The 27,650-nt window shown below is 32.1% G+C and overlaps 1 protein-coding gene and 1 non-coding gene across 3 annotated transcripts in view; both read left to right on the top strand.

Annotated features, from left to right (window-relative positions):
* Lmbrd1 (LMBR1 domain containing 1) overlaps positions 1 to 27,650 on the top strand; it is a 104,336-nt gene that overhangs the window by 31,696 nt on the left and 44,990 nt on the right. For both annotated transcript variants that reach the window (XM_046442984.2, XM_046442983.2), the window contains exons 4-7: positions 8,511 to 8,608; positions 11,083 to 11,150; positions 16,603 to 16,691; positions 22,984 to 23,057. In XM_046442984.2, the coding sequence (XP_046298940.1) occupies positions 8,511 to 8,608; positions 11,083 to 11,150; positions 16,603 to 16,691; positions 22,984 to 23,057 (329 nt within the window). The remainder of the gene's footprint in view (positions 1 to 8,510; positions 8,609 to 11,082; positions 11,151 to 16,602; positions 16,692 to 22,983; positions 23,058 to 27,650) is intronic.
* On the top strand, positions 11,421 to 11,528 carry LOC124091839 (U6 spliceosomal RNA). Its single transcript, XR_006851449.1, has one exon. It is a non-coding gene; the product is annotated as a U6 spliceosomal RNA (small nuclear RNA).

Below are 27,650 nucleotides of genomic sequence, written 5' to 3'. Positions count from 1 at the left end.
GACACTTCTCAGAAGATATACATTCGGCCAACAAATATATGAAAAAATGTTCAAAATCTTCAGTAATTAGAGAATTGCAATTCAAAACTATCTAAGAATTCATCTGACAGCAGTCAGAATGGCAGTTATCAAGAATACAAACAACAGTAAGTATTAGCAAGCATGTGGGGGAAAAGGCACACTCATACATTGCTGGTGGGACTGCAAATTGGTGCAGCCAATATGGAAAGCAGTAAGGAGATTCCTTAGAAAAGTTAGAATGGTACTACAATTTGACCCAGCTATCCCACTCCTAGGTCTATACCCAAAGGACTTAAAATCAGCATACTATAGTGATACAGCCACATCAATGTTTATAGCATCTCAGTTCACAATAGCTAAACTGTGGAAGCAACCTCTATACCCTTCAATGGGTGAATGGATAAAGAAACTGTGGTATATATAAACAATGAAATACTCAGCATTAAAAGAGAATAGATTAAAAATTAAAATTAAATAAAAATTAAATGAAAATAAAATTACTCAGCATTAAAAGAGAATAAAATTGTAGCATTTGCAGATAAATGGATGGAGTTGGAGAATATCATGCTAAGCTAAGTAAGTCAATCCCCCAGAACCAAAGGCAGAATGTTTTCTCTGATAAGTGGATGTTGATCATGGGGGGAGGGCATGAGAAAAATGGAAAAAATTTGATTGGGCAAACTAGGGGAGAGGGGAGGAGAAGGAGCATGGGGACATGAAAGATGGTGGAATAAGATGGCCATCATTACCCTAGGTACATGTATGACTGCACATACATCATGTATAACCAGAGAAATGAAAAGTTGTGCTGCATTTGTGTACAATGAATCAAAATGCATTCTGCTGTCATATATTCCTAATTAGAATTTATAAATTAATTAATATTTTTTAAAAGGATATTTATTTAATATCCTTTTGGATTGGCTTACTCAGTCAGAAGCTGGATAGTCCATAATAGCTGTTGCAGGCTGGAGAGCTGAAAGAATCAGTAGCTGCACAGTCCAAAAGGCTTGAAGCCCCAGAATGTGAAGGATCAATGGTACTACCCTGGTCTGAGACGGAAGGCTTCTGGAAACTCCCCAGAGTATCACTGACAGAGTCTGCTTTGGAAGAGTGAAGAAATGAGAGTCCAATATCCTCAGATGATCACAGCACCAAGAAGAATGGAGCTTGCATCTGCTGCTGCTTCCTTGTTCTTCTTTTATTCCATCCAAGCCACCATCCTATAGGGCAGTGCTGCCCATTCTTAGGGAGGGTCTCCACTTCAGTTCCCTGTCCCACATGCCAATCATTTCTAGACACACTCTCATCAACACACCTAGAAGCCTCTTAATCATAGGCATCTCTTAATCCAATCAAGTTGGCAATTCAAATTAGCCATTACATAATGCTAATTTATTTCATGTGTTTTCCACATACTGTTGTTTCTGTATTTCTGTGTAGCTTTGAAGTCAACATTGTAGTCATCAGTTGCGATTCAATTAGGAGTTACACTATGAATTAATCTTTTTTTTGGTTATTTAACAACTTATTGTTATAAAACTGGCATTGAAGTTTAAATCTTGGAATAAAGACTGTAAAGAAGGGAAACGATTTTTTTAAAAAAGGCATAAGTTAAATGAGTGTTGACCCATTCTTCAGAATAAAAATTCTGAGTCAAAGCCTAGAAATGATGTTATCCTCCAAGGTATGTATTCTCAGTATATACTCAGTATATATGCAATAGAATGTTTGAATGACTTTGCTGTACTATCAGAAGTTGTGCTAGTTATTTATTGTCATGTAACAAATTGCCACAAAATTTAGCAGTTTAAAACACCAAACATTATATTGCAATTTCTGTTGGAAAGGAATCTAGATGCATCTTAGCTGGGCCTTCTCTCTCAGGTTCTCTTGCAAGACTGGAGTGAATGTGTGTGCTAGAACATCCTACAGCTTCTCTAGGGGAAAATTGGCTCCCAAGTCCCTCACAAGGATATGAGCAGGCTTTCAGGTATTACCCTGTTTGGCCAGCAACATTTTTGTGCCACATGAACTTTCCCATAGGGCATTTTATAACATGGCAACTGTGTTCTCTCAGAACAAGTCAGGGATAAAGTGATCAAGAGGGAAGCCAGTTTTTAAAATATCTCAAGAGTAATAGTTTTTGTTACATTTTCTTCATTAGCAATGAGTCACTAGGTCCAGCCTCTATCAAGTGTCTGTATCAGTTTGTCCCCTCCTTTAGAAGTAACCAGTATTTTAAATTTAGCTTGTGTTCATCCTTTGCTTTGCTTTATAGTTTTATATACTTTACTCAGTTTTACAGTTTTTAACTTTATATGAAATGACTTGTTTTCCTTCATCCTTATGTTCCTGAGATTCATACATGTTATCACATATAGTGTGTAAATTTTCAGCATGAATGAATATATCACATATTACTGTGTACATTTTTTTATTAAAATTGTGCAATGAATGAAACTCATTATTTTCTAAGTGTTTGCACTACTTTATTCCCAAATAAGCCTTCTAGTTGCTCTATATCTTAAACTATGATATTGTCATGCATATTTAGTATTTGTCAGTCTGGTGTGTATGAAATGAAGCCAGCCTGAACCTTATTTGGAAATGAAGTTGCAAGCCTTTATATTTGTTGGCATTTCCATTTTCTACTTGAAGGAACTATTTCAGTGGGTTTGTTAAATTGATTTTGGAATATTTTATGTACTCTGAGTAGTCTATACCATAATTCTAAATATTATGCTTTTTCCCCATTAGAATTAAGCTTTATGAGAGTGGGGACTTCTGTGTTTTGATGTAACTATATGCGTACCTCCAGAATGTTGACTGAAACATACTAAATAGGTATTGTTTAATTGAATACATTTTATTAGGGTCTTTTTCTGTATCAAAATGATCATTTGAGTTTTTGTTTTGTTTTTATTCTTTCAAGTAATACATTAAATACCACATATCTAGCTAGATGATTCTTTTTTTTGGTATTGGAGATTGAACCCAGGGGCTGTCAACCACTAAGCTATACCTCAGCCTGTGGTTTTTTTTTTTTTTTTTTTCCTTGAGACAGGGTCTCTGTAAGTTGTGAAGGGCCTCAATAAGTTTGTGAGGCTGGCTTTGAATTTGTAATCCTTCTGCCTCAGTCTCCTGAGCTGCTGGGATTATAGGTACCCATGCCAGCATAGATAGATTCTTCTTAAATCAACTTTGCATTCCTAGGATAAACCCAAATTGGTCATGAATAGTAGTTTTTGTTTATTTAATTTTTGTAATGTTTTGCTAGATTTAATTTGGTGCCTTCTCATTCAGGATTCTTTTTAAAATCCACCTACGGGTGAAACTGGTCTGCAATTTTCCCTTGGTCTTATTATCCTTGCAGGGTTTAAAGTGAATCTAGAAGTTTTTCTCTCTTTCAGAGAGTGCTGTAGACCCTTAAGCACAGTATGGTTCTCTTTCTCCCATAATATGTACATGTGTTTCTTATAAATAAGGGATCGGAGTATATCATGGCAGTTTACACTGTTGGTCCTAATTCATCAGTGAATACATCTATAAGTTGTTTAGTTTTGAGTAGTTGTTACTTACAAAACTTTTGCTTGTTACCTAGCATGCTGATTTTGAATTCTTAATAGCTGTCCAGGAGTACTTACACCTTGGGATGAAACAGTGCTTTCATTGAATTTGAAGGTGCCATTCTCCCTAATCATTTTGGTGTCCTTATTTCATTGAATGACTGGGAAATAAATAGTTACCATATCAGCAGGAATGGTAGGCTAGCCAGAGCTGTTATGTCAATATTATAATATAAGAGTCTGAAATTTATTTCTCCTTGTCTTTCCATCCTTAGTACATTAGTACCACCTTAAGGAAACTACAGCATCCAAAATGAGGTGGAGTTAAGCCATCATATATTTGTTTTCCTTCCATGGGTGTTGAATACTGAAAGAAAAATGGATATTCATATACAACTATCATTCTTGACCCCAAATTTCTTTAAGTGAATAAAGGATACTTTTAAATTCTTTTAGGGTTCCTAGAATATCTTTATATTTTGACCCTCTAAAACAAAGTTTTTTTTTTAAAGAGAGAGAGAGAATTTTTTAAATATTTATTTGTCAGTTTTTGGTAGACACAACATCTTTATTTTATTTTTATGTGGTGCTGAGGAGCGAACCCAGCGCCCTGCACATGCCAGGCGAGCGCGTTACCGCTTGAGCCACATCCCCAGCCCCCCAAAAACAAAGTTTTTTAATGACTACATTATTCTCTTACAATATTGACTATTATTCTAAGTTTTTCTTGGACCAAATATTTGGATTTAGAGGTTAGCTTCTTTCATTGATAATCAGGAGGAATACATTTTTAAAATTTCAATCATTCAAAAGTCTAATGTATCCAATTTAATTTTTATGGGAATTATAATTTAATGATACACAGCATTTATATGTAGATTTCTTGTTTTGTGTATATATTTTAAAAACCATAGGAATTATCCTGTATTCTTTGCCAGTTTTTTTTTCATGTTTTTTTTTTTAAATCAGTGGTCCTACATTCATTTGTTTTTGATAGTTCTTAATAAGTTTTTTTTTAAAGAACATGTTTTATGAGTAATTCTTATTTATTTATTTATTTATTTAGTTGTAGATGGACACAGTATCTTTATTTATTTATTTTTATGTGGTGCTGAGGTTCGAACCCAGTGCCTCACATGTGTGAGGCAGGTGCTCTTCCACTGAGCTACCACCCCAGCCCAATATGAGTAATTCTTGTCAGTTTCTGTGGACATGAGATTTTAAAATTTGTTCTTAATATGTTCTTTGATGTTAGTGGGTCTATTAAACCAAAAATGTATTATCTTTTATTTGCTAATCTTTTAAAAAAAACTTATATAGAAATGTCATGAGAACATCACAACTGTTGGAGTTAAGAATATTTTTTCTTTGAAAATAGCTGTGAGTTTGAAGTATAATTTTAAAAGAAGCAATTTCTCTGTTTCATGATAGTAGTAGTTATAGCAATTTTTTTTCATTTATAGCTCTATAAACTCAACTTGGCATTAGAAATGATCCAAAACATACAATAAATGTTAATTTAATTCTTTCTTTACATTTCAACATTTATGGGCTAAAGGAGGAAATCTTTACAAAGCACACTGGAAAGAGCAGTCAGATTACCAGAAGACAGCTTAGAATGGGATGTCAGGGACATAAAGATTTAGGGTCTTCTAAATAAATCTGAATCATAAACTACTGGAGAGATATTAGAGAGTCTTCTTAATTTTATCTGTTCCTCACTTCCTTCCATGGGTGTTGAGTACTAGAAATTGTCTCTTTTTGAGCACTGCTATCAGCAGCTTCTCATTAGCCTCAGAAGCTTCCCCCAACCACTTTTTGTTTTTAATTCCTATAATAGTTTGTCTAGTGCTAGAATTTTCTTTAGTCATAGGAAATGTATTCTTGTGCCTGGACTTGTTTTATTCAAGTGTAAGGTTGTGAAATTTATCTGTATCTCTCTCTCTCTCTCTCTCTCTCTCTCTCTCTCTCTCTCTCTCTCTTTTGGTATTGCTATGTGGTAATCTTGTGTATGAATACATTCAATTTGTTTATCCACTCACCTGTTGATGGACATTGGGTCCTTTTTAGGTTTTGACCATTGCTAGAACATTCCTGCTGAGAGTTAATGCAGCAAATGTGCTATTGCTCAGCTCTTGTCTATCTTCAGGAGGATTAGCTTGTGTTAGTGACCCTTGACCAACTCTTAGGAGCCTAGCCCTTGCTATGTTTCCTGTGCTACTAATTGATAAGGTGGTTTTTTACAATGGGATAAGAAAACGTGTGGTACCACCTTGTTTAAATTGTTTCTGAAAACCATGATTTTTGGTGAACTCTTGTTTTCTTTCTTAGAATCTGTAGTTTTGATAATTGTACTCAAAACAGATACTATATTATAAGCCTCCAATAAAAATGCTAGATTCCAGAACTCAAGCAGGCTTCCCTGAGTGGAAACACTTTGCATATATTATTGCACTTATCACTAGAGTAATAGAATTGTTGGGTCATAGAGTAGGTGTTTATTGATCTTGATAAGAAACTACTAAACAGTTTTCTACAGTGTTGTACCTTTTTACATTTCCACAGGAAAGTATGAGAATGTTGGCTGTTTTGCTTCTTGTTAATTCTTGGTACTGTCAGTTAATTTTAACCATTTTAGTAAGTCTGTATTATCTAATTATGGGTTTTTATGCTTTTCTGATAATTAATGGTAATATGAACACCTTCTTAAGTGTTTATTGGCCATTGTATGTATCTTCTATTGTGAAGCATCATTTTAAGTCTTTACTTTTAAAAATGGATTTTCTTTTTTTTTGTTTTGTTTTTGGATGAAGGTGCATATTTATTGGTATGCAAGGTGCTTCATAACATAGTCATAAGCCAAAGAATCATATTTCAGGACAGCAGCTACCATATGACAAAAAGAGTTGCTTTTTAACTATAAGAATTTGTTTTATCCCTGTCATGTTAATTGAATATGATGGTAACTTATGCAATTAGAAGATAATTGTGTTTTATAAATGGCCTCCAGATAAATGAGACTGTGTGAGCAATTATTGAGATCATATTTAAAACTTCTATAACTCCTGCAGTTCTTCCTTCCAATGGAATTAGTAACTTGAGATTTTATCATGTATTAGTAACAAATGCTTTCTATTTTTTTCTTTTTATTGTGGCAAATTAAGCACAACAAAAATGTGTAGTCAACCATTTTATGTATATACTTCAGTGGTGTTAAATACATTTATAATGTTGTTCAGCCATCAACACCACATTTTTATAAATATTTTTATCTTGTAGAACTGAAACTCTATACCCATAAAAACTCCCCTTTCTTTCCTTCCCCTCAACTTCTGACAAGTACCATTCTGCTTTCTGGCTTTATAATTTTGACCTAAGTATCTCATATAAGTGTAACCATATAGTATTTGTCTTTTTGTGATTGGATTATTTTACTGAGCATAAAGTTTTCAAAGTTCATCTGTGCTGTAGTTTGTGTTACAATTTCGTTGCTTTTTAAGGCTGAATAATATTCCTTTTATGTGTATGCTACATTTTGCTTCTCTGTTTATCCATAAAAGGATGCTTGATTTTCCAAAGGTATTGTGAATAATGCAGCTATGAACATGGTTATATAGGAAAATCTGAAACCCTGTTTTTTGTTCTTTTGGCTTTATACTCAGAAGTGGAATTGCTGGATCATGCAGTAACCGCTCCCCCCCCCCCCGCCTTTTTTTTTTTTTTAAAGAAAACATTATACTGTTTGCCATTTTATGTTCCCACCAATACTACACAGTGTTCCAGTTTCTCTGCACACTTGCCAACATTTGTTATTTTATATTTTTAATAGTAGCCATCCTAATAGATGTGAAATGATGACACATTTTTTTTTTTTTACAAAGGAATACAATATTTACCATTCTGTAATTGGTTAATATAATTATACTGGTGCTATTGTTTTTCATGAACTTTATATGCAAGGAAATGTTGATACCTAGACTTCTAAAAAACAACTTTTTTACACTTATTATGTCCCAAAAAAGTTGTTTTGGCTGTATTTCTTGTCTTTATGTGTGGTATTGAGGATTGAACCCAGGGTTGCTTTACCACTGGGCTTACATCCCTGACCCATTTTTTTATTGTTTTAAAATTTGAAACAGGGTCTTGCTAAGTTGCCCATGCTGGCCTCAAATTCACAATCCTTCTACCTCAAATTCTAGTCACTGGAATTACAGTGTTGTGCCACCACACCTGACATTTATGCTGGTTTTAATATTAAACAATGTATCTTTCATTATTCCAGTTTTTAACTTTAGATCACTATTGAATTAATTTGATTAGTGTCTATAAAAGTATCTCAAATCTAACATTTTAAGGTAGAAAAATAGTAATTCTTATCAGTTTACTGTTGTACTACTTTTCTTCTTGCTTTGTGTAAGGTCAATTTTATAATACTGCATATTTTAAATTTAGCATGGGGAAATTATTTATATCAAAAGGACAGTAATATTTATAGCTGTTATTTTAACTTGCCGGAGTGGCAAATGTTGGGTCCCTGTGATCAATTTTAAGTTGGAATGAATGCAAAAATTAGTTTAAATGAGATAGTTTACAAGAAGTTCGTAGCACTGTGGTTAGCACATAGCAAGAGTTCAGTGGTTACCTACCATATTTGTTGTTGGTACAATTATTTTAATTTTTTGTTATAAATTGTCCCATAGTTAACTTGAATTATAATATATTATTCTAATAGTGGTATTGATTTCTTGAGATGGAGGACAGCAAAGGCTACTTGAAAATCACATGTACAAAGTTATGAATACAGTAAATCAGATAGGGAAGTAAATTTTGGTAAGTTGATATATATACATGCAGACATATAGTTAGATAACTGAATGTGTATGTATTAAGTAGAACTCAGTTTATTATTTGTTTCCACAGCTTTATATTCTGTTATATTGTTCTGTGTGTTCTTCTGGATTCCTTTTGTCTACTTCTACTATGAAGAAAAGGATGATGATGATACTAGTAAATGTACTGTAAGTTATCTCTACTTTAGAGGTCTAATTTTAGTTAAAAAAATATTTTCTTGTTTTACAAAGATGATATGACTCCATTTTAGTTTATTCTAGATCAGTGTTGTCTAGTAGAAATATAACATTAATCCCACGTGAAATTTGAAATTTTCTAGTAGCGACATTAAAATAAATAAAAAGAAAATTAATTTTAATTTAACATGGTAGTTAATGTTTCCCTTATTATAATTTCAAAATAGTCATATTATTAATAAAATACTAAATTTTTTTTCACACCAAGCCTTTGAAATTTAGATTACAGCAATTTAACCAGCCACATTGTTCAGTAGCCACATAATGGCTTGTGTCTGTTGTTTTAGAGAAATTCGAAAGTAAACTTTCCTGTGAAAACTGTGTAGTAAATATTTTAGGCTTTGTGTCTCCACTATTCAACTCTGTCATTATAGTGTTAAGTATCCAGAGACGATACTGAATGAACATTTTGTGATGCATTAAAAAAGGAGTCAGGACATGGTTTGCTGACCCTTGTTTTGGGTTATAAGGAAGGAACACTTGCAGGTAGTTCAGACTAAATGACACTGAAAACAGAAACCTGATAAATATAGCACCAGACGTTTCTAAAAGAGCAGACTAGTATCACTTAAGTATTAGCATAAAAATCCCTAGCTATAAATATAATTGCGAGATGCCTTAAAAATATATTGATGATGCTGGATGCGGTAGTGCATGCCTGTAATCCCAGTAGCTGAGGAGGCTGAGGCAGGAGGATTGCAAGTTCAAAGCCAGCCTCAGCAAAAACAAGGTACTAAGCAACTCGGCCGCTGTCTCTAAATAAAAATACAAAATAAGGCTGGAGATATGGCTCAGAGGTTGAGTGCTTCTGAGTTCAATCCCTGGTACCAACCCCCCCCCCCCCACACACACACACATACACATTGATGTTGTATAACCAACTTAGTTCCATCTCTAGATTGCATGGATGGTTAGAATAAAAAATCTACTATTATGTATTAGTTAATAGGACAAGGAAGAAATTGTATTTTGAAAGGAATTTATCAAAATAAAACACTTTTTTAAAATTTAAGGCAGGGAAAACAGTATAATAGGAATAAATACCGAGTTACAGAAATTTGTTTTGTACTTTTTGTTTTATTTAAACACAAAAATATATTAACTCAAAGACCAGCATCATATGCTTAATAATGCCTAAAACCTTAATAGCATTTAGTGTTAAGATTTGGAGCAAGTAAATCAACATGTTATTTACATTTTGCATGGACTGGAGATTAAACTCATGGTTGCACATGCTAAGTGAGCATTCTACCACTGAGCCAAACCCCAGCCTATAAATCAACATTTTAAATGACTTCTAGAGTTACAAAGAATGTGGCATATTAGATGTTTATTTAAAGAGGGTCAAATGATTATTTGCAGATACTATATAACTTCATATTTAAAATGTGTGTAAGGTAAGGTGGCTAGTTACAAATTAAATAAATCTCAGTGAGATAAATGTTGTCATTTTCCCCAACCTTTGTTTGATCTGAGGATTCTCCTTAGTTTTTTCCTTAATTCCCTCTCCCCTCAGGACTGTCTTAGAAATAGCAATGAGAACTTACCATATGAAACATGAATTTAATTTTTTAAAGGTGATTTTTAGAGACTTCATTAGTCTGACACGAAAAATAATGTTCATTCTCAGTGATTTAACTTTGAGAAAATTAACTTTTCTATTCATGTTCATAATGTCTGGCTTTCTGGGGTATTTTGTTGTTGTTGTTCAGTTGTTTGATGTCTGGATTACATTTTGGGTAGCAGGCAAATTAAAACCTTTAAATTTCCACTTCTGATTTTATGTTCTTGTTTAATCCTATATGACCTATATTGCTTAAGGTAGATTATTTAACTTCTCTGTGCCTCGGGTTTCATTTCTCTAAAGTAGGAATGAGAGTACCTTAGAGTTGAGAATTAAATGAGTTAAGATATGTAAAGTTCTTATAATAGTGCTTGGCAGGATATATGTTACATATATATTTAAAGAATATAAATATATAACTATATATAATATTTACGTTTTATGTGTACATATGCTTATCCGCACATGTGTACATTATTTTTTATTATTTTAATCCATTTTGATGATTTGGGAAGGGGTATTGTAGGTTCTGATTGCTGCTTGTTTGGGGGAATATTTTATTATAATTCTGATAATTTTATTAAAGATGCTCACTAGATAATAAACTGCTTTCAGTATTTTGCTTTTACAAGGGCCTAACCATTGAAACGATTTTAAAATCTTGTATATTTTGTAAAGATATAATGATCATTTTTCTTTAAATGTTAAGCTTTTTTCCCAACTGGCAAAATTTTATATTGTTGATTCTAAATGCATATTTGATTTGAAAGTATAATTATACTGTTGTAAAAAATTTTTATATAACAGCTTACTAAATGATATATTTCCCCCCGGCATCTAGCAAATTAAAACAGCACTCAAGTACACTTTGGGATTTGCTGTGATTTGTGCACTTCTTCTTTTAGTTGGGTAAGTCTTAATTTTTTTTATCCTGACAATGGAAATATAATTAGTTGAATAATAATAACAAAATGTTCATTCAGAGAAATCTAGGAAAGCAAAACAAAATGTGAAAAAAGAACAAATCACCATTTATACCACCACTGAACAACATAGCCAAAATCAACATTTTTCTCTGTATTGTCCCACATACACATATTTCATGCTTAGATGATTGCAGGGTGCCTGTCCCCACCTTGCATGCACTCTCCATGTTTCAGTTTTCCAAAAATGTGATTAGTGCTCGCTTCGGCAGCACATATACTAAAATTGGAACGATACAGAGAAGATTAGCATGGCCCCTGTGCAAAAATGTGATTATATTTTATTCATTTCTTGATAATCTATTTGTTACACTATAGTGGGTACCTATTTAGGAAAGTAAGTGTGGGTCCATCAATTTTGTCTGTATTGCAGACCTTTCTTAGTAAAGCAGTTTATTTGAATGATCTTCTAAGGTATGACTATGTAGACATTTATGATGTTTGCAGTTTCTTTTTATTATAAACAACACTGTGGTAAAAATCCTTGTCTCTACATCTTTATAGATTTGACCCAACAGTCAAATCTTTGTCAGTAAGTTCCTTCTTTCGTTGTTCTTCCTTAAGTTTCATAGTAATATCAATATATTTTACATTTTTGTTTAGACATTTAAAATTTGTTCTTGTTAATGGCACACATTTATCTTTGTTAAAATAGGTCTAGATTCTTTTTTTATGTTAGAGATACATTAGGTGCTATTAAGCCTTTAAAATTTTATAATTTGGTGTTACAAATTTCAATAAATAACTTTCAATAAATAAAAAGTTTCATTTATTAAAGGTAATTTGTGCTGAGAATGAAATTGGTCTGTAACTTTTTATAGCTCTAGGAGTTGTTAGATTGCAAGTGTTTTATAGTCTAGTCATGTTTCCAATTCCCTTTGCCTGCCTTTATGTGTCATGAAAAAGAGAACTTATTGAATGGATTTTTTTTTAGCGGTTTTGCTATTTATTTTAGCTACCAAATATACCTTTTAAAATCTTTTTTGGCTTTTAAAGAAAGCCAGCTCTACTTAATGTTAGTTCGCTTTGATAATGTGGAAGTCCCTTGTCTGTAAACTTAAATTATCTAGAACAGGGATCAGCAAACTCTTCATGAGGTACAGATGATAAGCATTTTGGGTTTGCAGTCTGTTTGATCTGTGTGGCTTAACTGTGCTCTCGTAATTCTGAAGTAATCATAGACAATACATAAACACAAGGTATTCCAATAAAACTCTATTTATATAAACACAGGCAGCCAGTAGTTTGGAAATTCCTGACTTAGAACGTGACTGAGAGCCATCAATAAAAATACACATCTTTATAGCAGCCAGAGTAAAAGAGTAGTAAAATAAAGACTAGTAGTGTTTTGGTTACCCAGTGTAGTATTCTTTTCATTACCATATTTGAATGAGCATACATTTAGGTAAAGTGACTAATTAAATTTCTTGAAATTTCCTAGAAGGGGACATGCTATTGTTTCTTTGAATTGGTGTTTATTTGTTTATTTTAGCTGGTAAAATTTGAGATAATTTTATTACAAAGATATAGCCTAGATATAGTATTCCTATAGCTCATACACTTTTGGAGCACTTGTGTGATGGACGCTGTGCTAAGTAGTAGGGCCAAAAACAAAGTCCTAGTCTATTCTCAAGGTTCACCCTGGGAAAACATGCAAATAAATTATTTAAATTATACTGTTTAAGTACTCCGATAATATATATACCAGGTATGATGATGGAGGAACAAGTTCTTACTCTACCTTGTAGACTCGGAAGACCTAAGAGGAACTTCAACTGAGATTTGAAGGAGTGTAAATTGGTTGGAATGTTTGAAGAATGGCATAAAAAGTATGATATGAAGGGAAATACTGGGGAATGATATTGAACGGATTATATATGTGCATGTATGACTATAACAATGAATCCCACTATTTTGTATAATTATAGTGCACCAATAAAAACATGTAAAAATTTTTTTAAAAATATGTGAATTTAATCCTTCTAAGAAAAAAACACACACCTCCCCAAACAAAACATAAAGTATGATGTGATGTTCCAAGTATTCCTGTGAACCAGTGGCAGGACATGACATTAGCCAGGTAGGTAGGCTATGAATCTAATATATAATGTTTAAGAAATTTTGATTTTTATCCTGCTAATCAGTTGAAAGACAATGAAGATGTACATGTTTGTTTATGTGACTGTAAGAAAGTAAATATGTGTGACCTTGCTTTAAAAGTTAAGATACTGTAAAGGGGTTATTTGGAGGTCGGACTGGAGAAATGATACATTAAATAGTAGGTAGGCAGATTAACTACCTGGCCATTGTAATAATTCAGGTGAGAGATGAGGATCAGAGCTAGTATAGTTACAAAGAAAGCAGAAACAGATAAGCCATTTGGAAGATAAATATGACTTGACTTGGTGATTGAATGTAGAAGGTAAAATTCTCATTTTCAATTCTGCTGAAATTCATCATTTCAATTTCATATCTACTGAAATCCATTAGCCTTTTCTTTGTTTTTTTTTTTTTTTTCCTGAAGAAATAATCTGTATTAAGCTAATTCAGTGAGTCAGATTGGGTGTAAAATATTTTTAGTTAGCAATTTTTCATTTTTATTATTTTCAATGACATAAGGGGAAATTATAATCTTACTAGGTTCCAAGTTTTTATTTTGATCTAGTTTTGTGTCTTCAGAAACTGATATGTTTTTATTTACTTTTTGAGAAGAATTGAGATTAAGAAATTATCTTTGCTTCCCCTGCATAAAATCCTACTATAACTCTTGATTACTGTGGTGTCATCACCACTTAGTAAATACATGATAATCTTATTAACTGCTTCTTCCCTCCTTAAAACAGGTGTGTCTATATTACATCTTCATTTGACTTCAATTGCCTTTTTTTTTTTTGTCATGCTGGGTATTGAACCCAGGGCCTTGTGCATGCGAGGCAAGCACTCTACAAACTGAGATATATCCCCAGCCCTCAATTGCCTTTTTATCCATTAGTAAATATTCCTTTTTCTTTATAGATCTTGTATGCAGGGCTGATATTTGGCTAATGAGCAGTGGTTTGTTCTTCCTGATGGTTAAAAGGTTGAAACGCTTCCCTACCGGTTAGCTGCTGTCCTATATTCCTGAGTCTCCTTACCTCACTCTAACCCCACTTAAAGGATAAAGCTTGATTTGTGAAGGTCCTCTAGAATTAAGGCCAGCATCTGTGCTCATTGCATAGTGTCTTTGCCTACCAGTTGTTAAATGCTATGAATATTATTGCTTAGAATTTACATCTATTTAGTTGTAATCATTTTGAATTCTCCTTATGGATGTTTCTCTTAATGTACAATGAGAATAGTTTTGGTTTGTTTCTTAGGTTATAAAATCTAGTGTTAAGGTAATTGACAAATCTGTTTCAAATTTGTGCTTTGGTTTCTGCCTAAAATAATAACTGGTGCTCAAATGTTAATTCTCTGAAGGATTTTTTTTTAAGTAGGTATTTTCCTGAAGTCATTCTGAAAATTTTTTGGACCATATAATTTTTTTAAAAGATTGCTTGATCATATGAGGTTTCTTCTACTCTTCATTAAAGACTTGAACTGCTGAATAGCTTTGCTCAGGAGTTTGAACATGAAAGTGTGTTTGCTAGTAGGATTACTTAATTTTTTTCCCACCACTGTACAGTACCTTTGATTACCTAAAATTGCATGTTCAGACTGAACTTTCTGATTTTAAATGCTAGTTTTAGATATTTGCGAGATTTTTATTTTAATAATATTTTAGATGATGTTTTATACAATGTAATTTTTCCCCCACATTCACACATTGGTTATTTCCAACCAACAAATTTCAGACATACTTTCCGGGATATTTAGAAAAAACTGTCTATATAGAAGTATATAAGCAGTCTTGCTTAGTTTGTATTTCTGTTAATGAAATATTAATACCAAATAAGTTAATAGTATAGACATATAAAATGTAAAAGTTATTTAAAAGTTTCTTCTATCTCACTACAATTATTCCTCTCTTTATTTGATTTTATAACTGGGCAACAAATAATGAACTGCTTTTACATTTATTTTTTGCTCTATATATTTGAGTGGTCACTTTTTTCCCCCTTAAAGTGGTGAGGTTTAAGTCTCTAAGATTAAGACAAGTGTAATAAACTACAGTCAACATGAATAGTTAGAAATTTAAATAACACCCTAATATGTTCTTCCTATTCATCTTTTTATAGAATTGTTAGTAGTACCAAAGAATAAAGGTTTTTAAAATTAAAAGTAAAATTTTAGAATAATGACATTGTTTTACTTGAAATTTTAATCAGAACAAGATACCTTTATATATTCTTAAACTCATCCAGTATTTTCTTTTTTATAAAAGTGGATAGAATTTACATCTTGCTTATAATTAAAATTGGGCTAAGAAGAAGGAAGAATTAGAGTCACTTTTTACCTTTCTGTTTGATTTTCAACATATACTATCTAAGGGATACCCAGCCCATTAATCTCTTGATTACCTTTTGGTTCATGATCTGGGTTCTATAATAAAGTGACCATTTATTTATTTTATTTTCCATTTTCTCAGTCTAAGCTCTTAGAACAATTCCTAGGACACTAGCTCTCTCTGTTATTTCAATGGTTCCCCCTTACCTGTGGACCGAAAAATAAACAGAAACTGATTTTGTTATTTTTATTAAGCACAATATTGGAAGATATAAAGAAAAGAGAACAAAATGAAACCCCCCAATCCCACAATGTTAAATTTACTGTGTATTATGATGTATTTCTTGTCTATTATTTTCAATGCATATAAATATATTGAATTAATTGCATGCCTATAGTTTGTTCTAATTTAATGCAGAAGATCTTCAACTTTTTTTGGGTGATGCACTATTTTGTCCATCTTAAATTTATAGGACTTTAAAAAATATTTTATGGGGCTGGGGGCTCAGTGGTAGAGTGCTTGCTTGTGTGAGTCACTGGGTTCAATTCTCAGCACTGCATATAAATAAATGAATAAAATAAAGGTCCATCAACACTAAAAAATATTTTTAAAAAAATTTTATTTATTATTGTTTTATTTTACTCACCTTTATGGAAGTATAATTGAAAAATAAGCCAAAATAGTTTTAAGTACAAAAATAAAATATATGGGGTTACAAAGGAAGGTAATTTTACTGAATACCGTAATAAAGTTATTAAAACAAATTATGGTAAAATGTATACATAGATAAGAAAATTCTCATACCTCTGTATAAATGGTGCAGATTTATTAGTTATTCAGGGGAAAAGTTGATATTTGTTTCAAAAAATTACTAAAATTGAGTTTCAGACCATTTCTTTTATTCAACATTTTTATTTTTAAAGCAATTTAATAGAGTTATTTTCTGTTTTAGTGCTTTTGTTCCGTTGAATGTTCCCAATAATAAAAATTCTACAGAGTGGGAAAAAGTGAAGTTCCTATTTGAAGAACTTGGAAGTAGTCGTAAGTATTCTTTTTATTTTCTTTTTTTCCTCTACTTTTTAAAATCTACCCATTGTAATTTACATATCCTGATCCTTAGGACTTTTCTTTGACAAGTAGCCTATTACATTTTCTATTCTCTCACAGTGAAGCTGCTGAGAAAGAAATCAGGAAAACAATTGCATTTTTAAGAAATCAAGAAAACAATTGCATCCTCTCTAGCCTCAACAAACAAACAAACAAACAATCCTGGGGGTAAATCTAGCTAAAGAGGTAAAGACCTCTGCAGTGAAAATAATTGAACAATTAAGAAATTTTACCTGCTTGGGAGGCTGAGGCCATAGGATCATGAATTCAAAGCCAGCCTCAGCAAAAGTGAGGCACTAAGCAACTCATTGAGACCCTGTCTCTAAATAAAATACAAAATAGGGCTGGGGATATGGCTCAGGGGCTGAATACCCATGAGTTCAATCTCTAATACCAAAAACAAAAACAAAAAAAAAAACAAAAAAAAAAAGAAAGAAAAATTAAGAAGACTTTAGAAGGTGGAAAGATCTCCCATGGTCTTGGATAGGCAGACTTAATATTGTTAAAATGGCCATACTACCAAAAGTATTCAATCCCTATCAAATACTGATGATAGAAAACAGAACAGAGGTGCTGGGGGCGTGGCTCAAGTGGTAACACACTCGCCTGGCATGCGTGGGGCGCTGGGTTCGATCCTCAGCACCACATAAAATAAAAAGATGTTGTGTCCTCCGCAAACTGAAAAATAAATATTAAAAAATTCTCTCTCTCTCTTCTCTCTCTCTCTCTCACTTAAAAAAAAAAGAAAAGAAAAAGAAAACAGAACAGAGAACTAAAAAAAAAAAGTCCTAAAATTCATATGGAAGAATAAAAGATCCAGAATAGCAAAAGTAGTACTAAGCAATAAGAGCGACCTCATCTCAATTTATACTACAGTGGTATAGTAACAAAAACATCATGGTAAGGGCACCAAAACAGACAAGAGGACCAGTGGAAATTAGATTAGAAGACCCAGAGACATTTGATCCTTAACAAAGATACCAAAAACATATGTTGTAGAAAAGATAGTGTTTTTAACAAATGGTGCTGGGAAAACTGGGTATTCAAATGTAGGAGAAAGAAACTAGATTGCTGTCTCTCACGCTGCACAAAAATCAACTCAAAGTGGATTAAAGACCTAGGAATTAGATCAGAAACACTGAAACTGATAAAAGAATATATAGGGTCATACTCCAACATATTAGCAGGTACCAGTTTCCTTAATAAGACTGCTAAAGATCAAGAAATAAAATCAAGAATCAGTATGCGGGATGACATCAAATTAAAAAGCTTCTGTACAGCAAAGGAAACAAATAAGAAAATGAAGAGAGTGCTTACAGAAAGGAAAATAAAAATCTTTGATAGGTTACTATTCCAACAAGGAATTAATATTCAGAAAATATTAAGAAGTCAAAAAGTAACACCAAAAAATCAAATAAAAATGTGCATATAAACTAAACAGAAATTTCTTAAAAGAAGAAATGCAAATGGCCAACAAATATATGAAAAAATGTTCCAACAGTATTAGCAATGCAAATTAAAAGTGCACTGAGATTTCATCTCACTCCAGATAAAATGGCAATCGTCAGGAAAAGAAATAACAGTAAGTTCTGGTGAGGATGTGGTGAAAAAGATAAACTCATACACTGTTAGTAAGACTATAAATTAATCCAACTTTGGAAAGCATTGTGGTGATTCTTCCAAGGATTAGGTATGGAACCACCATATGACCCAGCTATCCTACTCTTTTTTGTTTATCTCGAAGAACTGAAATCATACTAATAGTATACAAGCAATTCATAGCAATATTTTAGCAGTAAAATTCCTGAAAGTTTCTATGTGATCTTTTTTTTTTTTGGAGGGGGAAGGTTAACAGGGATTGAAATCAGGGGCAGCACTATACCACTGAGCCACATCCCCAGCCCTACCTTGTGATTTATATAGAGACAGGGTCTCACTGAGTTGCTAAGCACCTTACTTTTGCTGAGGCTGGCTTTGAATTCATGATCCTCCTGCCTCAGATGCTGGGTTACAGGTGTGCACCACCGTGCTCGACTTTCTATATGATCTTCAACTCACTTAAAATAATATAGAATAATTTTTAAAGAGCACTAAATTATTATTTGAAATGAAATAATCTTTTATGTAGGTTATAAATTACTGAGACTTCATATACATTAAACAATGTTTTATCATAAATTTATCTCAACAAAACATTTTGGCATTACTTTTTCAGAAGTTCTAAAATTAATCCATGCAACTTAGTTTTTTAAAGGAAAAAAATAAGTTCAAGTGGTTAGGTTAAGGAAGTTGCTTAGAAGTTGAAAATAGCTTTGCCATTACAAAGTCATATAGATAAAAATGTGTATAATATTACTCAATATTTCATGTGCTTTTGGACATAGCTACTTTATTTTCTTTAATTAATTAATTAATGACATCAAATTAAAAAGCTTCTGCACAGCAAAGAAAACAAAAAAAAAAATGAAGAGCAAGCTTACAGAAAGGAAGAAAATCTTTGATAGGCTATTATTCCAATAGGGAATTAATATCCAGAAAATATTAAGAAGTCAAAAAGTAACCAAAAAATTAAATAGAAGATGTGCATATGAACTAAACAGATATTTCTTAAAAGAAGAAATACAGGGCTGGCTGGGATTGTAGCTCAGTGGTAGAGTGCTCACCTAGCATGCACGAGGCACTGGGTTCGATCTTCAGCACCACATAAATGTAAAATAAAGGTATTGTGTCCACCTAAAACTGAAAAATAAATATTTAAAAAAACAAAGAAATACAAATAGCCAACAAATATATGAAAGAAGTTCCAAAAGTCTTAGCAATGCAAATTGAAAGTGCACTGAGATTTCACATCACTCCAGATAGAATGGCAATTAATTAATTAATTAATTATAATTAGGTATCTTGGACAGCAGAATGCATTTTGTTTCATTGTACACAAATGTAGCACAACTTTTCATTTCTCTATACACGATGTAGTGTCACATCATATGTGCAGTCATACATGTACCTAGGGTAATGATGTCCATCTCATTACACCATCTTTCTTGCACCGTACCCCATCCCACCCTCCCCTTTATCCAAAGTTCCTCCATTTTTCTTATGCTTCTCCCCTGTGGATCAGCATCCACTTATCAGAGAAAACATTCAGACTTTGGTTTGGGGAGATTGATTTACTTCATGATATTCTCCAGTTCCATCCATTTACCTGAAAATGCCATAATTTTATTCTCTTTTAATGCTGAGTAATATTCTATTGTGTATATATACCATAGTTTCTTTATCCATTCATCCATTGAAGGGCATCGAGGTCGCTTCCACAGTTTAGCTATTATGAATTGAGCTGCTATAAACATTGATGTGGCTGCATCACTATATTGTGTTGATTTTAAGTCCTAGGAGTGGGGGATAGCTGGGTCAAATGGTGGTTCCATTCCAAGTTTTCCAAGGAATCTCCATACTGCTTTCCATATTGGCTGCACCAATTTGCAGTCCCAACAGTAATGTATCAGTGTACCTTTTTCCCCACATCCTCGACAACACTTATTGTTTGTCTTCATAATAGCTGCCATTCTGACTGGAATGAGATGATATTTTAGAGTAGTTTTGATTTGCATTTCTCTAATTACTAGAGATGGTGAACACTATTTTTATTTTCTATGAAATGTAGAATACTTATTTTTATAGATACCATACTGAAAAATTTGTTTACTTTTGTGAGTATTCTTTCTATTAGGTACCATATATTCTTTGGTTAGTATTTCTTGTTTTTTTCCAGATACAATATTAAAATAATGATTAAATTGTGGCTTGTTAGCTACACTATAACTTCTTAAATGTCTTGCTTTCCACTTAAAGATTTTTCTTGTAAATTGTAGTCCTTTAATGTCATTCTGAAACCAGCAAGAATAAGGATAGCAGGACTGGCATCTACTAATAATGAATTGTTAAGGATTTATGCACCTTGATCCTTTTTCTCAGAAATAAGTAGCTGCTTTTCTTGCAGTTAACTCCTTCAGGTTTTTTACTCCTTCTGCCTAAATATTATTTCATAAATTATACTAGTACTTGAGTATTGATATAACTTGAATTAGTGATTAGACATACAATATTGTTCTGATTTTTTGTAATCTCAATTCTCTTTAGTCTCAATTTTTTTCCTCAAATTTAAATACCATGTTCTAAATTATATTTCATTTTAGGTCTGCCATCTTTTTAGGTTCAAAATAGTCACCCAGCTATTCTTAATTTTTAGTTTTGTTGTCCCTCACCTCCTTATTTTTTTAGGCATCAATTTTAGGCTTAAAACTTTATGACATAAACTTTAGACCTCTTTCTTTAGGCATTTTAACTTTTAAAAACTGTACTTTACCTGTAGAGAAATGCATATGGCTTATACATACATGTATATAATCAGTGTAACTGATTGCAATCAAGATATAGAACATGTCCATCATTACAGAAGTTTCTTCAGTGTGCCTATTTAGTATCATCTCTGATAAGAAATACCACTGTTATAATTTCAGCTACTATGTATTAGTTTTTCTTTTTTCTTTTTTTAATATTATAAGTGGAATTATACATTATTATGATTCTTCTTTTGTATGTCTGGCTTATTTCACATAGTAATGATTTAAATTTGTGTAAGTAGTTGGTTCTTTTTATCACAGCAGTTAATGCATTTTATGAGTATACTATAACTTCTTTATCAGTAGGATCTCCTTATGTATATGCTCAGATCATAGACCCTATCTTATCAAGAGAATCTATGTTCAGTGTCTTTGACAAGTTTATTATCTTTTACTGAAATGGGAATCCTTCTAAATGATTAATTTTGAACTCCTTGGCTCAATTGATTTGCTAATATGTGAACATAATACTCTATCAATTCTAAGACATATTTTGTTTTCACATTTTTATATCTCTGGTGTTGGTAAATATAAGTTATAGTGCCTTAAAATTACTATCAGACAGGTGGTAGACCTTGGTGGTATGAACACCTTGTGTTGATACTTCTGTTATAAGAAAGTAACAACATTAAAATGACTTTGATTTGATAATAAGTAGTTTAAAAAAAATAAGACTGAAAAAAATTTGTCTTGCATAATTTATGAATTTGTTAATGTTTTTTTATTTTTAATAAAATTGATATTTGACTTTTAAGAAGATTTTATCATTTTATTTATAGTTATGGAAATATTAGGAATATGTTAAATTGAAATATTATATTTGACTTTACTGGATCTGTATTTAAAGTAGATTAGTACAAGCCCATTAGAACCTGTATTAAAGCTAGAAAAATTGTTACATCCTTTAACAATAATCAAATTTTCATAGTATTTCCTTATATATTAGATATATTTATGTGCTACCCCAGCTTGTCACTCATGGCCTTTTTTTAAAATAAAGTTTTAAGTCCAACTTGTTAACAGTACCACTCTTTTTGTTGTTAAATTTGAATCTATTTTCTTTTTTTGTCTTTCTGCCAAGTGGGCAAGCTAATCTTTTCAAGTTAAAAAGTGAAGTAAACTCTTTTTAAGATCTTACTTTTAATCTGGGTGTGGTGGCACACACCTGAAATCCCAACTACTCAGAAGACTAAAGCAGGAGGACAATAAGTTCAAGGCCAGTCTAGGTAACTGAGCAAGACCCTGTCCCAAAATAAAGTGTGAAAAGGTTTGGGAATGTAGTTCAGTATAATACCTCTGGGCTTAATCCTCTGTATAGGGGGAAATAAAAGATTTTGGTTTTAGGCTATATATTAAAAACTGAATTAAAAAAAAAAAAACCTGGAAGTATCAAGATTGAGGAGAGAAGGGAGAGTTAAGGTCAGTGGCTTTCTTATGTATTTTATTTTTTAGTATCTGCCATTGAGAAAGGCCAGGCAGTCTTTTCATTACCTTTTGAGCATCTAACCATTTTATCAATCTCTTTTTTAGACCCAATAGACCTATAATTAAAACAGTAATTTTTCTCTTAATTTTAAGAGATGAAGGAAAGAAAATTTTAATTAGTCTGAAAGATCTTTTTAAAATCAGTTTGTGCAGAGGCCTTTAAAAAAAACCTTTTTCCCATTTGAAATTAGCACTGCAAAGACATGGTAATATATATTTGTTTTATTACATCTGAATGTATAAGGAGTCTAATTTCATATATTTACATTGATTTGCTGAATATAAATGTGTGAGTAGTACATATGTGTGTTTCAGCAGTCTTTTTCTCTCCACAGATGGCTTAGCTGCATTGTCATTTTCCATTAGTTCTCTGACCTTGATCGGAATGTTGGCAGCTATAACTTATACAGTAAGTGTAATGGTGTTAATTGAGTTAAAATTAAAGATTCACCCTATAAAACAGCTTTTTTTCAACTTAGTATATTTAACTTAATTTTTTTCTCTTTAATGTTTTAGTTCTTCATTTTTTCTTCAGTTTTCTTAAGAGGATGATAAAGTTTGAACCACTTGGTCACAATAATTTTATCTGTATTTATAAACTTTAATATTCAGAAACAAATTTTATTATTGTGAACCTTGAAGATGGTTATATATTTTACAATACTATAACTCTGACCTATAGATCAAGATCATTACTGATAAACTGTCTTATTTAGGGATGCAGAGCTTTTAAAATAGGCTATTTTACAGAATGATACTTTTCTAGTATAGAAAATCTAATATTATATTATCCAACACTTTATTTTTTGTATTTCTAGAAGTGACAAGGTGTGAATTATAAATGATTTCCAAATTTATATACGGACTGCTCTTTGAGTCTTTTGCTCAAATTTTAGAGGAAAATTCAATAAGAAGTGCTCCTTTCTTACCTTCCAAAGTTGTAGAAGCAGCATTAAAATTATCTTGGACGTTTTTAGATTAATGAACGTTTTGTTTAGAGCATTTTTGGTTCCTACAAAGATGAAAAATACTGTTTATAAATACTTTTGGATATTTTCCCAATATGTCTTCCTTTAGACATAAAAGAAATAGGCTGTTAGTATAATAGCAATCTAATTTGGTTACATACACATTCATATGCCATATTGTATAATAAAAGAAGTCTAAAAGACATGCATTTTAATATCTTCCCAGTGCTTGTATAGGTATTAAGTTTTATTATTTATTAGTACTTTTCTGTTTTTATTTGTTGGTACACAGGAATTTGCCATTTCTTTTAGTGGATGATTATCCTCCCATCTCACAAAATGTATGTAGAGGATGTTAGTTGTCATTTAAGAAGCAGGTACAAATTAAAAACAAATTAGAGGTTAGACCTGGAACACAAATTGCTATTCTCTGACTGGTTTGTTATGCTGATCTTGGGTTTGTCTTTTACTTTTCCTTGGTCAGTGTTTTATCTATTCCATTGGAATAGAAAATATTTCAAAGGGATTTTTTTGAAGGTCAAATGATAGATACTGTTTATAAAGCACTTTGATGTCTATAGGGAAATTCGATAGCAGTTATGGAAGATTAGCCAGGAAAAACAAATGGAAAAGGAGAAAAACAACATGTAATTATACTGTCAGTAACTCTAAGGAACCAAGTATGATCTCATAAGCCTATAATCCTAGAGACTTAGGAGGCTGAGGCAGGAGTATTTGCAAGTTCAAAGCCAGCTATAGCAAGGCCTTAAGCAACTTAGTGAGACCTTGTTTCTAAATAAAATATAAAAATGGGCTGGGCATGTGGATCAGTGGTAAAGCACCCTGGGTTCTATTCCCAGTACTCCGACCAAAGAGGTAAAAAAAACTATTAAAGATCTAGAATTTTATTTTATTTGTAGCCTGCCAAAGTTTTATGGATTGTGATCAAAGATGCAAGACTTCTTTCTGAGTCAGAAACAAAGACTTTTCTTATTCACAGTAATAACACTAGCTTTAGAATTGGCATTTTCTTATTCTGTTTTCCTGAGTCCCAATTCCCACGAGAATTGTGAGTAGAACCATAGGAAACCTGTATGTAGTGGGGTGCATTACAAAAGAGGAGCTCTGAGCTTAGGGAAACAAGCTTTTGTATGGACAGTAACCATGCCTGTCCCCACCCCTTTTGTTCCCAGAGGAGGATATTATGTCCTATACAGACATTATTGAAAAGGTAGTACAATGCCTGGTTGCAAAATGTACAACAATTTAAGACCCATTGAGAATTGTCTCCCAAGGGTCAAGGAATAGATGCTACGAAGAATAATAAGCAGCCTAAGGGATTAGATAATAATAGAGGCTAATGTTACTGTAAAGGTCAGGAGTGCCTTATCTAACATTTGAACAAAAGACCTAAATAAAATGAAAGCAAGCCATGACAGAAGAATAAGTGCAAAGATCCTGAGGTTTGTACATGTGTGCTGTTAGAGTAGCAAGGAGGCAAAGCCCTTGTGGCTGGAGCTCAATTAACAAAGGAAAGAGGAAAAGGTGTAGATTAGATATTGTGAGAAGTTAAGTAGTCCTAGTATAGACTGTGGTTAGGATTTCAAATTTTATTCGGATTGAGATTAGAAAGCCATTTGAAAGTTTTTAATGCAAAATAAAGCGATTTGTCAAACATTTTGTTTTAATTTTTTTGTAGTTAGATAATATCTTTATTTTATTTATTTTTATGTGGTGCTGAGGATTGAACCCAGCACCTCGCACTTGCTAAGTGAGCCACAGCCACATCCCCTCTCAAACATTTTAAATGTATTAATCTGCTGGCTTTGAATTAAAGAAGCTATCTTAATGGGGAGTAGAAGTGGAAAAAATGATTGAAATTATCAAAACTATTTGAGAGAGAACTTTTCCTGTAGGAACGATATTACTGTAGAGATAAATATTTTAAACTAACATAATGTTTTGTATTGTTCAAATTAAAACTTTAAAAATTATCATTTAATCAAGTAAATCACATATAATAATCATGCTGAATTAGTTATCTGTCTAAAAGTTTTGGCTTCTCTAGAATACAGAGGGCTGAGCTTAAGGACATTGATAAAATGATCAGAGGACATTATGATGGTACTGAGGCTAAGAACCTGCAAGATAAGGAAGAGTTGCTGACTAAGTAGAAAAGACTGCTTAAAGCCTGATGTTAAGGAAGAGATTGCAATGGAATAGGACAAGATCAGACAACCTAGAAATTATGTTTTGTTTTATGTGGCATAGCAACAGAATCATGTACTTAGTGGAGAGACTTGAATGTCGATCTCAAGTTCATGGGTTCCTTGACCTATTTTAGCTACCAATTTTTGTTGTCTTTAAAATAGAACTAATATTTAAGTAATAATATTATTGGGATTTATTAAACAACCCATCAAGGATTAGAATCTAAATATTTGGTTTTATTTGGATCAAACTATAGTTTCTACTTCTTTTCTCTCTCAGTGAAAGTCAACCAGATGCTAAAAACAATCATATCATGATTAGTGAAAATTGTGAATTATTCAAAGATGAGTAAGTCAAAGAGGCATCCATAATTGAATGATAGTTGGAATTGGTAAGGTGTGGATAGACAGATGAATATCATTTAAATAGCACTTCAAGGATGCTCAAAGCTCAGTAAGAGAATGTTTTGCTACTTAAACTTTAGTTATACTTAATTGAAAAACTTATACAGGGGCTGGGGTTGTGGCTCAGCAGTAGAGTGGTCGCCGAGCACATGAAAGGCACTGGGTCCGATCCTCAGCACCACATAAAAAAATAAATAAATAAAGGTATTGTTTCCAACTACAACTAAAAATATTTTTAAAAAAACTCATACAAACTTTTATAAATTAATTAAAAATCAGTAATTTATAAATAGATGGTTTATTATGAATAACTCATTAATATTACTAATTTTTATATTTATCTGAAGTTCAGATGCAAAGTTATCTCCTAACTTGTTATGGAAAAGCTTGAGAATTGAGCATTTCATAGGACAAGAAAGTGGGTGTATAGTATATGTTCATGAGGTACATTTTAACTAATGTACCCAAAGTGGGAAGTTAATACATAGAGTATTTTGGCCCTATATACAAAGACTTACTTAAACCTAAAATCATGTGTGTGATGGAATTTGTTATTTTTTTGCATTGGGACTAGAGAGACTTTTTACTTTGTTAGTCAAGTATGGATTTCTCAGAGATATCTATTATTGTTTAGTTTGGAAGCTACTTGATTATTTAAATTATATTTAGTTTCTAACCTCTGTACAGTGTCCTAAAGGATAGTCAGATAATTGGGCATTCAGTTTTAGGAGAAGAATATCCAACAATATATTAGCTTGCTTATTATTTTAAGCTTAAACCAAAAAGAAATCTGATACTATCTAAAATTAAAAAAAAAAAAGAAACCTCTAGGAACAAATATCTTTGTAGGTATTTTAATTTTTTTTTTGGTGCCACCAAGTGGGGAAATGTTGAATAATGATGTTTTCATGCAAAATGAATTACATGGTCCAGAGAAAGGCCCCTTTGAGAGTTTAGCAGAGACAGCTAAACTTTTTATTATATATTCATGTTAGTAAAGCTTTTAATATACTCTCCAAGATGTTTGTGAATTACAAATAAATATTATTATCCTAATCAATGTACATTTAATGTAAAACAAACTAATTGAAGTGATAATTAAAGATTCAAATATAGAAATAAAATGTTTTCTTCTTATGCTCATGAAAATTTGTCTTAGTTTGGGCTGCTGTAAATGTACTATAGACTGGGTGGCTTAAACAACAAACATTTATTTCTGACAGTTCTGGGATCTGGGAAGCCTATCATCAAGAAACCAACAAATTGGTTATCTGGTGAGGGTTCACTTCCTAGCTTGCAGTTGGCTGTCTTCTCATTATTCCCCATATAGTAGAGAGCAGAGAGAAATATCGCAAGCTCTCTTGTATCTGTTTTGTGTCACTAATCTCATTCATAAGGGATCCAACATTGTGATTTAAT

Source organism: Marmota monax, unplaced genomic scaffold (assembly GCF_021218885.2).
Source record: "Marmota monax isolate L192 unplaced genomic scaffold, Marmota_monax_Labrador192_F-V1.1 WCK01_AAM20220418_F8-fsc00091, whole genome shotgun sequence".
Taxonomy (NCBI): domain Eukaryota; kingdom Metazoa; phylum Chordata; class Mammalia; order Rodentia; family Sciuridae; genus Marmota; species Marmota monax.
Note: the sequence above shows the minus strand (reverse complement) of the source record. Positions and strands in the feature narration are given on the sequence as shown.